Raw genomic sequence first — 14,520 nt, 5'->3', positions numbered from 1 at the left:
GCCTGGCTTTGCGGGTGTAGCATTATACCCGAACCACCGTCTGCCTGTGCTGGTGTAGCATTATACCCGTACGATGGTCTGGCTGTGGTTGCGTAGCATTAATCCCGTACGATGGTGTGGCTGTGCTGATGTAGCATTATACCCGAACGATGGTCTGGCTGTGCTGGCGTAGCATTATACCCGTACGATGGTCTGGCGAAACATGCTGGCGTAGCATTATACCCGTACGATGGTCTGGCTGTGCTGGCGTAGCATTATACCCGTACGATGGTCTGGCTGTGCTGGCGTAGCATTAATCCCGTATGATGGTCTGGCTGTGCTGTAGCAAGTCTGGATACAAGTTCTTGTATGATGATGTCGTGGCAGAGGGTGGTGCTTCAGATGGAGGAAATGGAAGAACTGAAGCTGTCGAGGACAACCGAGCCAGACTGCCAGGACCAGCTCCACACCTAATGATCACATGCCTGCGCCATATCATTTCGTGTAGCCGATGACGCATCTGAACTCAGAACCTGAGCAATTACATTGATAAAATGCGCTTAATAAATATTTGTTTTGTTTTTGTTGTTTTATTTTGGTGTGAGTGTGTTAGGTAGCCAAGTGGTTAAAGCGTTCGCTCGTCATGCCAAAGAGCCGGGTTCGATTCTGCACATGGGTACAATGTGTGAAGCCCATTTCTGGTGTCCCTCGGTGTGATATTGTTGGGATATTGCTATAAGCGGCGTAAAAGTAAACTCACTCACTCAGTCACTTACTGTAAAATCGAAGCCTGCTCAATAATAATAAACTGATTCAGTCACTGGTAACGCTACTGTTTTAATTCTCCAATTTGTGCATCTGTGTTCTGATACAACGAAAGTAAAATATATATATATATTATTATTATTATTATTAATGCTTTCAGCAAAATACACGGTGACAAGCTGATTCAAGGACTTTCACATTATCCGAAGACCACCTTAACTTAATATCTGCTAATAGTAAGACTCATATGAGGTTAAGTTCTGACATTTATTTTGTTGAGATGAAGAAGTCTTCGGAAAACTGCTGACTCAGCTTCGTCATTTGAAAGGTTTGTTACTTGTCGCTGAAATATATAAATATATATTAATATAATTCTCCCATCTCAGAAACAAGCCAACACACAAATGATGAGGAATTGATTATTATTATTTTTTTAAATTTTATTGAATCAAAGAGATACAAATAAAAGTTTGATTTCCGTGAAATTAAACGTGCTGACAGACAAGAAGAGAGTAGAAAGGAAAAGATAGCTGTACAGACACAGGGTGCAGAAGGGTTTTACGCACAAGGGAACAGAGAAGTCCATTTTATACGAAATGTTTCATCTTATTCGCCGAAAATATTTTTTCTAGTTTGAAATGATATTTTATGAAATATATCATTTGGTTATTTCAGTAAAGTTGTATCTTGTTTTGATAATGTATTTCTTGATAGTGATAAAAAGATGGTTAATCAGGTGCCTCCGGGTCTCCCAGCAGGAAATGTTCAACATTTGTATTTAGATTACGACTGGTCTTGTATTGATACCAATTCTCAACAAATGTAGAAAGAATGTGTTTGGTATTTGTTTTCACAGAAATACAATAAATGTTCTAAAGTGTCTGCTTCATTATTGCAGAGGTACAGACATTATCATCACTGATACCTATCTTAAACAGAAATGACTTAGTTGTAACTATTCGGTGAATCAGTTTATACTGAAAATTCCTGACTTTATCTTCTATGGTAGTTTTATTTATCAATGCAAAGCAGTCATGAAGATAATCATCTGCTAGAGTAATGTTAAGTTTGGTTTCCCGTTTCAGCTGGAGATTATAGAGAGAGATTCCTTGACGTTCACATAGCTGAGTCTATAAATGAATTTACAGTCAGCTGAGTTGAGTATTATTTGTGTGAGAGTATTACATTGAGTGTTATTCATTCTATCTTTTGATTTGTATCTTTGATGACTTTGATCCAATGTTTGGGTAAATATACTCTCCCAAAAAGAAACGCATCATGAAAATAGCAATTTTATGTAGCAATGAATTAAAACGTGATTCATTTTACAAAAGGTTTTGCTCTGTTTATGAGTCCTATGGTGTTTATGTTTTTGAAACATCACAACAAAACACACCATCCGTAAAATACCCGTATTTAACAGCATGTTTTTCAATTTCGGCGTGTAGTGTCACAGAATACACAATTCACATGCAATGCACGTGAAAGTTGGGGATCAGATGGTCTCAATGATGGGTATAAAAGGTTGATCGCTGTCTGTCGATTATTCACTGTATTTGGAATATTGTTGACGAACGCAAAATGCCACGTCTAAGTGAAGCCAACCGTCATATCACCATTGGTTTGCTTGAAGCTGGCCAGTCTCAACGTGCAGTTGCCCGACGCATGAATGTTCACCAAAGCACCATTTCACGGCTCTGGGAGAGATATCGCCGGCAGAATGCGGTAGCAGATGCCCCTCGTAGTGGGCGACCTCGAGCGACCACTGCGGCGCAGGATCGCTACATCCGGGTACATCACCTGCGTAATCGAACAGCTACGGTGACCAGTACCGCTCGACAAATACCCGGATTGAGGAGGCTTTCTGCACAGACCGTCAGGAACAGGTTGAGAGAGGCTGGTTTACGTGCCAGAAGACCTTATTTTGGCCCTGTGCTTCGACAACAACATCGTCGACATCGAGTTCAATGGTGCACCAACGTTCAGGCCTGGAACCTACCGAATTGGCGTAGAATCTGGTTCAGTGATGAATCACGATTTCTATTGGAACGACGCGATGGAAGAATGCGGGTGTACAGACGTCGACGTGAACGTTTCACTTCTCCTACGGAAGGTGATTTGGTGATGATCCAGGGCAAACCGGCAGCTCAACGGGGGTACTGTGAGGAAATCCTACGCCCACACCTCCTTCCATAGGGAGTTGTTTCAACAGGACAATGCCAGGCCCCACACAGCACGTCACACTAGAGACTTCCTCCAGAACCACAACATCAATGTGCTCCCCTGGCCCTCAAGATCACCGGACTTAAACCCGATCAAACATCTGTAGGATGCCCTGGACAGACGGGTGCGACGCCGTAACCCTCAGCCCCAGACACTTCAGCAACTCGCACAGGCACTACAGGCAGAGTGGGCTGCGATTGGGCAACACGAGATTCTGAGACTTATTCGTTCGATGCCGAGGCGATGCCGTGTAGGTCTGGATGCCCACGGTGGTCACACGAGGTTTTGACTTCAGCGCCACCACACGTCTCCATGTGACACTCAAACTGACTTTCCTCGAGTTTGTGCCAAAGACGGATAAGTCTGCAGTCCCAGTGTGCAATTTCGCTATATTTCATTGACTCCATAAAGCCTACAAGATGTTTCCAAAATAAACATAAAAATACTCGTTGAAATTCCTAAATGCGTTTCTTATTTGGGAGAGTATATCTAAAATAAAGGAGATATGTTTCGTTAAGATTATATTCTTAATGATGGGGATATATTTACATACGTTTTGAATGTGGAATAAGCTTCAATTTTGCCCCTTCCATATCCACATGAAGCTGCAACAGAAAAAACATTGTGATCGTGCATGGACAGGTTCATATACAATGTGCATTCAATCCCGCACTCTCAGGGTGAGGCACTAAAAGGCCTGCACATTAGCATTTAGTTTTTCATTCATTTTGTCGTACACACCACGGTTACCTACAAAGCAAAGCACAATACGTCACTCATATTTCAGTGCACCATTGACTGCTATCACTACTTCGATCAAAGTTCAGTACGTAAGGGTTATTCCGGATCATAGGTATTCCGGGTCACTGCGACGTACATTAACACCGAAAAACTCAAATGAAGACGTATTCGGAGAATGGTTGACTCAGTTCCGTCATTTGAAAGCAGGTTTGTTAACTGGCGCTGAAAAACATAAAAAATATGAATACAATTCTCCTTCTCTGAAACAAGTCACGACACTCATGATGGGGAAATATTCACATACACACTACTCCTCCTGGCGGGCTTGGATCTTGCGGACCTGAAGATGGAGGAAAGTCGACCACTTTGTCTCTTCCTGTTCCACATTCCACTGCAACAGAAAACAAGTTTGATCGTGCATGGCCAGGTTCATACATTTTGTGCTGTATTCCTTTCTTTCTGAAAATATTGAGACAGTGGTCGAATGTATCTTTAACCTTTAAAGGTCGTTATTGCAACACGTCTTTGCTGTATGTCTTCCACAAATCTTGTACATAACGACTTCCAGGATAACACGTAGCAACGTAACATCAGTTGTAATAGAACATAGAACACAGAACATACATGTTATATTTAGGGTTACACTTTTTCAATAAATATCAAACTATCTTACAAATTCTAACAAATTTGGAGGTGAGTCCCATCCGGGTTTTGGAACCCACATTCTCACAGAGAGGGAACAAATCCACAGTACACAAATTCAGCCATCTCACACACACAGTGACCGATATTTGTTCCAAAAATAAAGTGTAACAACAGGTAGCCCAGACAACGTGCTTTGTGTACCCATCTGACTATGAAAAAACGATACCAATGCCCTAAAGCGATGAATACACAATGCATTTTAGAACTATACTTTCTCAGTAAAGTACAAATTTTAGTAGCTTGAAGGTTGAATTCCACACGGCATTCGATCCCACACTCTCAGGATGAGGCACTAAAAGACCTGCACATTAGCATTTAGTTTTTCATTCATTTTGTCGTACACACCACGGTTACCTACAAAGCAAGCACAATACGTCACTCATATTTCCAGTGCACCATTGACTGCTATCACTATTTCGATCAAAGTTCAGTACGTAAGGGTATTCCGGATCATAGGTATTCCGGGTCACTGCGACGTACATTAACACCGAGAAACTGAAATGAAGACTGCTGACTCCGTTTCGTCATTTGAAAGCAGGTTTGTTAACTGGCGCTGAAAAACACAAATAATATGAATACAAATTCTCCCTTCTCTGAAAACAAGTCACGACACTCATGATGGGGAAATATTCACATACACACTCGTCCATCTAGCGGGCTTGGACCTTGGGGACCTGGAGATGGAGGAATGTCGCCCACTTTGTCTCTTCCTGTTCCACGTGTCGCTGCAACAGAAAACAAGTTTGATCGTGCATGGCCAGGTTCATACATTTTGTGTTGTATTTCTTTCTTTCTGGAAATATTGAGACAGTGGTCGAATGTATCGTTAACCTTTAAAGGTCGTTATTGCAACACGTCTTTGCTGTATGTCTTCCACAAATCTTGTACATAACGACTTCCAGGATAACTTATTGTTTCGGTTTGGAAGTCGACACGAAGCAACGTAACAACAGTTTTAATAAAACATTGAACACAGAACATATTAATAGAACATATGTGTTATATTTGGACTACACATTCTCAATACATATCAAACTATCTTACAACTCCTAATACATTTGAGGTAAGTCCAATTCGGGTTTCGAACCCACATTCTCAGAGAGAGGGAACAATCCACAGTATACAAATTCAGCAATCTCACCCACATTTTTTCAAAATTAAATCAAACAACAGGGAGCTTTGTGTACCCTGACCATGAAAAACGATACCGCAAACCGAAACATAAGTCTCATTTACCTATTCAGACAATGACTTACTTTTCAGCCGATCCGAATTTTCTCGTGTGAAAGTGAAAAGAGACATCACAAACAACTATGGTTACAGTGCATTTCAATTCATTGTTTCATAGGAAAATGGTATTTACAAATTAATTTTAATTTTAAACTTTAATAACATCGTATTTCTATATTTTATTTCGAGCTGTAGGCAGCATGACCTTAACTAAGACGTCACAGACTGCCCCCTGTTTGATGAGGTCGTAAAAATGATTCACAAGTCATCGGGCTCACTGGTTATACCTGATATGTGTTTCTTTGCGCTTATTCAGTGTAGTTTTGTAACGCACAATGGGATTGATATGATATCAAGTCAGTACCAGACCGCCAAACCTTTCTAGCGGCAGAGCCTTGTTTTGAGATTTCCACGATTTCCGTTTGTCAGAGCCTGCTGTACGACAGAGCACGCTGCACGACGTGTTTGAAAAGATCAGAAGGAGCTTAGTGTTGCAATATACAAGTGCTTAGATGTATCAAATAATATTGATTAATATTTATGTATCTAGTTGAATGAATTGGTCTAAAACTTCTGGACTGGTTATTGCACTAAGTTGCGCAATAGGACGGAACCCAGTCAGCAGGAAACGAGACAGTTATTGTAATCAATGTTTTGACTTGTGCCCGAAAGCTATGAATATACAATGCATTTTTAGAATGTTGTCAAATTAACATACACTATATATTGTTGGAAATTATACTTTCTCAGAAAAGTACAAATCTTAGTTGTTTGATGGTTGAATCTCATTCGGCATTCGACGCCACACTCTCAGGGTGAGGCAGTAAAAGGCTTGCATATTAGCATTTAGTTTTTTATTCATTTTGTCGTACATTCCACGGTTACCTACACAGCAAGCACAACGCGTCACTCATATTTCAGTGCACCATTGACTGCTATCACTATTTCGATCAAAGTTCAGTGCGTACGGGTATTCCGGGTCACTGCGAAGCGTGGCTGTCTAAGTTTTGGGAGTTTACCGTCGAATGTATCTCTAACTTTAACGTCGTTATTACAACACGTCTGTGCTCGTTTGTCTTTCACAAATCTTGTACATAACGATTTCCAGGATAACATGTAGCAACGTAAACAACAGTTTTAATAGGACATATAACACAGAACATGTATGTTATATTGTTAATAGGATGTGTTTTGTTAATTAAAATGTCACATTAATTACTTGTAGTTATAATGGGTCACAAGAGTTTAAAGCACTATGTGTGTTTGATCGCGCATCTTGAACTTAGGCTATGTAATTTCACCTGTAGTATAGAGAGTAAGCTGAGGAGTTGCGCTCAGATTTTCCCTCCTCTTTGTTATGCTTCCTTTTGTTCTGCTTCCGACGGAAGACAGTCGGATTACCGTAATTTCTAAATGGTTGTAGCTTGGCGTGGATTTTACTGGAATGGTCTAGAATAGTATGACAGGTATATACGGGTTGGTTGTTGAGATGTACGGATGGAATGCTACATTGGATTTATGCTCGTCTGCCTGCTAACATCGACGTTTCGCCACTCAAGAGATCTACCACTCGGCTACATTGATCTCTCAACGGCCGTCAACAATCTTCAACCATTACATCCGTTCTTTACCAGATATATCAATCCTTTCTAGAGTTAACATTTTAGATTTTGTGACTCAATTGTATTGTATTAGAAAACTGTACCTCCATTCATTGTAACCTTTATTGTTTATTCAATATATTTTTCAATAGTACAGACTTTGGTTGGTGGTCTATTTTGCTGGTTAAAAGGAGACTTTTTGTCACAGTAATTTCTAATCTAAAAGACCATTTAGGATTACACTTTCTCAGTAAATATCAAACTATCTTACAAATTCTAATACATTTGGAGGTGAGTCCCACCCGGGTTTCGAACCCACAAATCCACAGTACACAAATTCAGCGATTTCACATACTCAGTGAGCGAGATTCTTTCAAAATGAAATCAAACAACAGGACCTTGTGTACCCATCTGGCCATTATAAACAATACCTATGCCAGAAAGCTATGAATATAAATGGCATTTCAGGATCTTATCAAATTAACATAGAATATATTTGGAAATTAAAATTTTACAGTAAAGTACAAGGGTACAAGTTTACGGGTTGAATGCCATTCGGCATTCGTTCCCACTCTCAGGGTCAGGAACTACAAAGCTTGCACAATAGCGTTTAGTTTTTCATAAATTTTGTCGTACATGCCACGGTTACATACAAAGCAAGCACAATGCGTCACTCATGGCAGTTGAATGCTATCACCATTTCGATCAAAGTTCAGACGTAAGGGTATTCCGGATCACGGAACAGCTAGAAACAGTAAACCTCAATGGATTTCTACACGCATTGTGGTATTTTAAAGCCGTACCTGTGTTCTTCAAGGTGATGTATTCACTTGATCTGAGTTTACTTGCGCGCTCAGTAACGAGGGTACCTATCAGCGTGTCTACCTGTCACCTGTCTTTGGCCCGCCAGGATTAGGTAACTCATTCAGGACGTCCCGTCTCAAATAAGAATAGAATCAACTTGCTAACTTGCTAACAATCCATTTCACACAGAAACAAGCAATTTGTGGGACCACGTGGTTAAGTCAGTTCCGGATCACCAGAATACTGGGATCATCTCAAAACTTTCAACTGCCGAAAAATGTTAATACCTGTTGAAATAACGTAAATACTTTTACGAAGTTACGTCGGTTCCCCTTTATTTATAACATATACTTTCTTTAGGGTCTAGGTAGGATGTGGTGTGCACAAAGTAGATACGTAAAACTTGTTGATCTTCATTTCACGCGTTTTGTAATTTGCTGTATAGAAGAGTAGGCCAGTAAAGGTGGCAGGGACCAGCATGACAACGCTTGTTCAACTAGTTCTTCCTTTTAAGAAACTTTAATAATTTTTGTATGGTACAAACAGAGGTACAGCATACATATACAGTGCAGGTACAGTATACAGTTAGATGGGCAAAAGCAGCCACTAAACTAGCATAATCTTTACAATTCAAAATAGCATTATGCTCATGGAAACGAATAAGGGAACACCTGAAGGTACTGGTGTTCCTTTATTCTTTCCAGGCTTCTTCACAATCTTTGTATTGCACTGTGGGTGAAATTCCGGAAGAAGAATAAGGGAACACCTTTACTTTCAGGTGTTCCCATATTCGTTTCTATGAGTATAATGGTATTTTGAATTGTAAAAGATTATGCTGGTTTGAGTATATTTCAACTTTAACAGGAAATAATGAAAACTGTCGCAATTGTTTACATGAATCGGCAATGATATATTGACCAGCATTATATGAATTAAGAATAGTCATATTTTAAACATGATATGTATTTATAATAGGTCAAGGGCTTACCTCTAACTTTTAATTGCTAAAAGGTAAATCAGCAACCAAACATTTTAGAAATCTTCATTTAAGTCTTAAGATGATATTGAGATGATGTTTCAAACGCTAGCCCATGGGCATGGGTTACTGAAGATCAATTCTAACAGGGATCTTCTTGGGTATGATAGTTCAGAACGCCTGACAGTCATTCTGTGTAGTATGACAGTTGACGTTAATGTTTCATATAATTTACCATGGGGAGACGTAGATTATGCAAAAGTAGGCCCCAGGAAAAAGTGTCCCCTCTGTAAAGAAGGCCCAAAGCATCACGCAAAAGTATAAAGCCAAGCAAACCAGTTCCCCAACAACTCCTAGACATCAGAGGGTGAGCCTTGTGAGCCGTAAAAACTAAAAGTTATCCACCAGAAAGGCGGCGGAAATGTATAACCCACTATCATATGGTTTTCTGCAAAGTAGGTTGTCTGGAGATGTAGAAATAAAGAAAAATGGCCCTATGCCTTTCTTCAACTCAAGTGAGGCAAATTATAGGAAATGACTTCTCAGGGGATGGGCTTGAACCCATGCGAGATTTTAGATTTTGTACATAGTCATAAAGGAAAATACGCTAACGCCATTTAAAGATAACAGACCGGGGTATGACCAGTGTGCGAAATAGTTTCCAAATTTTGCTAGCCAGTCAGGCTGGCTTTGCCTGAAAGTTACTAGCCCACAAAATAATTCACTAGCCTGAAATTTGAGTGTAGAAACTAAGCAAAAGATTGAAAAAATGGATGTGAATAAGATATTGTCGGCATGACGCGTGTTTCATAATTAAGCTGCTTATATGATGAACATTGTTATCAGGCCATAATATTGGATGATTTAAAAGTGTATTATAGATTAACAAGTCGTAGAGAGTGATATATATACAAAATGACCTCATGAAAATTCAATAGCCAGTCAGGGCGAGTGACTGTGGAGATTTACCTGATCGACTGGATGTTTACGAGCCATGGGATATCGGGCCAGTGGCTATTTCGCATACTGCGTATGACTGCAATCACCCTGCTATTCCTTGAAAGGAATTCACATAGTGTTCATCCCAGAAAATGAGGTACCCCTTGAAGAGTTAGTTGGGCTAAAATATCTAAAATAAAACCGATAGATAGTGTAATGACTGCAGAGACTTTCTCATCGCCAGATACATCATCAACTGACCAGGGGCACACAGTCGAGGGCACTCAGATATGCCCATTGAAAGAAACATTTACTGAGAAATTGCAGGAGGCTTTTCTCTTAATCCATAATGTCCTCACTGCCATTAACAGTTTCCGATCTTCTGTCATCTTCCCGGTTGACAGCTCTGTCATCTCCTTGGATCATGTGAAACCCGGACTCAAATTTGCAGTCTGTGAGAACCATCAAGGACCTAGCTCCAACGCGACCACTGTAGCCCAAACACCCAAAGCATCGGATGAGAACACAGGTGCTGCGATGGCCTCAAGATACCAGAAACGTATCCAGGAGGAATATGATGTAGTTGGGTTGTCTCCATGTGTTGACACTTACAAGAAACTTTTATGACAAGTCATGCATAGAAGACTACCGGTATCCGATGCGATGCGACCTCAACCACTGCGGACATATCTGGACTGGAACTCCTTGCTCGTGCCGCTACATCGTTCGATATGACTGAGGATGATGATGAAGAATCGTTCTTTGATGTTGGTACGTTGTCAGTATCACAAATTCTGCAAGAATCTCTTGTACTGACACACACCAAGCAGATTTCTCTGCGTATGAGAACCCATGTTTTTGATAATATGCCTCACAATGTAACGTCAGATGAACGCATCAAGGCCATGCGTTTCCAGATTCTTCAGAAAATTTGACAGTTTGCCGAACAAGAGAAAATGGCAAAGGGTATGTTTATGCTGCAAGGAGCTGCTCCTGCCGTGGGAAAGTCAGTTGGATAGAAGAAGGCTTCAGTCAGAGTGAAACCAGTGGCTACTTCAGCTGTGAGTGAAGCAAAGGAGGAGATGTCATCTTTATGGGTTGTCACATGTCGTGGATTGAGGATCAGGATCTTGAATGAGGTCACGTTTGGGTGGAATGTGGTTCTTCTTGTAAGGGATGGATACATTCGCGCTGCTCAACTCATCCCAATGTTTAAGCTGATGATCAATTCATGTGTCCTTCGTGTGAGAATCATACTAGGCATATTACACTGAAAGCATAGATCCTTCACTAAGAAAAACATCACATAGTTTCTCACTAATATTTATTTCTAACAGAAACGTATAGTGTATTATGTTGTTCTGACTACAAGTGTGTCTTTTATTATTTACAAAGATTTGTTGATGAGTACTTTTTACCTTGACATTCAAACATATTCCATAAATGTACATGTCGACATTATATATTGTCAAAGTAAGTTTTACAAGTAATACATCACCCAAAGACTGCATGTTTGAAACGTATCTCAACTTCTCATGACAATGCATTTAAACATAAATCAATTTTTTAGTCATTTCACTAAGAATTTAATATGAGTTGTCGTTAATCGGTTTGCCATGGTAAGATAAATATGCCTAAACACATAAATATTTCCGTTCTTTGATGTTAGTCAAGCACTCTTCCTTTGTATCCAGGTTACTCCTGTGGGGTCATCATCATAACCAGCAAGACAAGACTGACGAACCATCATCTTGTCATGCACCCTTCAAGGCAGCCCATCAGACTTGAAAACACTGTGGTCAAGAGCTATCATGAATTTAAAATTAGACCCCCATCAGCAGACCTGGTGACTTGCATCGCAGGGGACAGGGAATATACAAATAGTCATGACCGAAATGCTTGTCTGGTTTAGATACCCTCAATTGAAAGTTTTCATATAGACATGCATAATTTGGTTACAGATGTGAAGCGATATCTCGTACTTAAAGATGTAGCTGGTCTACCCATTGGTCATGTGCAAAGAGGTCTTGCAGGGTCATTCGGGCAAATGAGTGGCAGTGTGTTTACTGGGCCAGCTGGAGAACCTGTTCCAAGTTTCCCCCTTGGCCTGCACCCGCAGAGAAAGGAGGAGGCGTGGTCATGCCTTGCCACTGCGTAATTCACCACAACAACAGAGATTGGGCTTTTATGATAATTGACAATGCCCTGTTACTCTTGCCAGAGGTGGAATCAATGAGGCTGGAGTAGACACTATTTTGTTTCTTTGACAGAATGACAGATATATGAGGATACACTCACTGTACTTTCAGTGACTGATGATGTAAGGAGTTTTAAATGTCTCATAATGACCGAACAAACAGTTAACGTTCTTTGAAAAATGGATTATTTTGTCTTGATAATTTTTGTCTTGATAATTGTAATTTACAAGTTACAGTCGCATGTTATTGACACGTCAATATATCAAAATAGTACATTAGATTCACGTATAGCGATTTTCACCTAATTCATCAATAACAAGAAGCACGACCCCGTAGTATGATTTAGCTTCTGAATATAACTGAATTTCGATACAGGAGTGATCAGCAGCTTAAACCACGTGTGTAGGAACCCCAAGAGAATTCACGAATACCCGGAAAAGATTCGCAACTGCCGTAATGGCAGAGCGTTTCTTTTGTCAGTTTTCTGTAATAAATAAGAATCGCACCGATTTCTTATTTTGGTGTGGGTAACATGAAACATTGCTAAGACAAAAATTGCCCTTTTACAGTATTCCATAGTATGGCGCTTGAAACATCTGTTGCGTAGGCTTTTACAGTATTCCATAGTATGGCGCTTGAAACATCTGTTGCGTAGGCTCGTGAACTCGTTGTTTCGTTAGTGATCTGGCCCTGCCTAATGCATAATACATGCATTGTTAGTTGTGTAGCTTGAATACGATACAAAGCCAGGCTTTTACGGAGCGTATTAAATCAATTTCTTAAATACTCTTTTGAGTACACACAGTATTAATCCATACATGTTGGTTCTTTTAGTTACATATATTCACTGAGATGGACATAACCAGATTACATCGTTTCAACCTACCCTTATCAGCCATCGTGACCAGCTCAGTCTTCCCAATCCGAGACGAATGAAAATTGAGCTCTGGGCGCATGACGTCAGCTTCGCCCCTTTCCGTACATTCGTCACCACTCGTCTTTTTTCGGCTTGTCTCGGTGAGTTGGTCACGAATGCATATAAATGAATGTTTTCTATGGCATCGAAATCTTTGATTCCCCAGATCTCATACAAAGGTATTGGGCATATTTAAGCATAAATAATCTGTAAAAGGAGTTGGATGATAAGTCACCAAGTGCTTTTATATATTTCATAATGCCTATTAAAATCTTTGTAGCTTGCAATGAGGCTTGAGTTGTATGCATGGACCATGAAAGATGGTTTGTAAAATTAACACCTACATATTTACTTGTATATGAATTACTTGTTTCAATCACATCGCCTTTGTAATATCATTTTTCACCTTTTGCCAATTTTGCTTCATTTTTGAAAACAACTTTTTTTCAGTCAATTTATAATCATTGCAATAATTTTCTAATTCATTTATCCATGACTGTAAACCACCTATTCTACTATAGAAGAATATGATGTCGACCGCAAATAGTGAATTCATTAATTAGAACGGAAAAGAAAATATGGCTCAGGATGCATTCTTGTCTGACACCAAGTTGACTGGTAAAAGTGTCTGACAAATCATTACTATTTCTGACACATATCTTTATATTATCATATATGCTAAGTAATATATTTTTTATTTTCATTTTACAACTTATACCATGTCTAAGTGAAATATTCCATAATTTATCTGTACAAACCGAATCGAACGCCTTTGCAAAATCTTCAAAGAGAACATTAACTCTCCTCCCTTTCCTATATCAGGCTGGTCTAATGATCCTAAGTCCTGTTCTACTGGAAAGCTCATAAAGCACGTTTGTTGTACAACACACGTTCCGTGTGAATGACCACTGTCACATGACAGGGCAATTTCGAGGGGCAGCCCATAGTACTTGTAACATTAATTTCAACTTCACGGGAAGGATTCCAGTGGTCTTTCACAACTTCAGGGGCTTTGACGGTCATCTAATCATGCAGGCCACAGGGAAATTAAACGCAAGAAAATGAATTGTATATCTCTAGGTTGTATTAACTTCATTGATAGCTTCCAATTTATGAGTTCGAGTTTGGAAAAGTTAGTCAGCAACCTCGCTAAAAAAGCACCATCAAAGTTCCACCATATGAGGCAGTACCTTTACCTCAATCATTTGCCACCGCATGTGGGAAAACAGGTGTACCCCTACGAATACTTTGATTCACATAATAGATTAATGGAGATCAGTTTGCCCCCGAAAGAGGCCTTCTATTCTTCTCTGTCTCGAGATCATATACTAAGCCGCAAAAGAAACGCCAGTTGGGAATTTTCCTTCGCAGAAACGGATAACTGTAACCCCATTTAATGTTTTTGACAACATCTCCAACTTTACCTGAGCAAAGACGTTCCTT

The 14,520-nt window shown here is 39.8% G+C and overlaps 1 protein-coding gene across 2 annotated transcripts; it reads right to left on the bottom strand.

The window, feature by feature from the left end:
- Positions 1-796: 796 nt before the first annotated feature.
- On the bottom strand, positions 797-13,164 carry LOC124273548. 2 transcript variants are annotated; one of them, XR_006897683.1, is made up of 5 exons: positions 8,048-8,128; positions 5,052-5,138; positions 4,013-4,099; positions 3,521-3,572; positions 797-1,087 (listed from the first exon to the last, which is right to left on the bottom strand). XR_006897683.1 is itself a non-coding variant. In XM_046708829.1 (5 exons), exons 1-5 carry the CDS (start codon positions 13,115-13,117, stop codon positions 1,078-1,080), a joined length of 306 nt encoding a protein of 101 aa, XP_046564785.1. In that variant the 5' UTR covers positions 13,118-13,164; the 3' UTR covers positions 797-1,077. The 2 variants fall into 2 exon arrangements, 1 of the variants encoding a protein (XP_046564785.1); XM_046708829.1 differs by lacking the exon at positions 8,048-8,128 and adding an exon at positions 13,048-13,164.
- Positions 13,165-14,520: the final 1,356 nt, after the last annotated feature.

The sequence above is a fragment of the Haliotis rubra genome, unplaced genomic scaffold, assembly GCF_003918875.1.
Source record: "Haliotis rubra isolate DU_JTF1 unplaced genomic scaffold, ASM391887v1 Scf1816, whole genome shotgun sequence".
In the NCBI taxonomy this organism is placed as follows: Eukaryota; Metazoa; Mollusca; class Gastropoda; order Lepetellida; family Haliotidae; genus Haliotis; species Haliotis rubra.
Note: the sequence above shows the minus strand (reverse complement) of the source record. Positions and strands in the feature narration are given on the sequence as shown.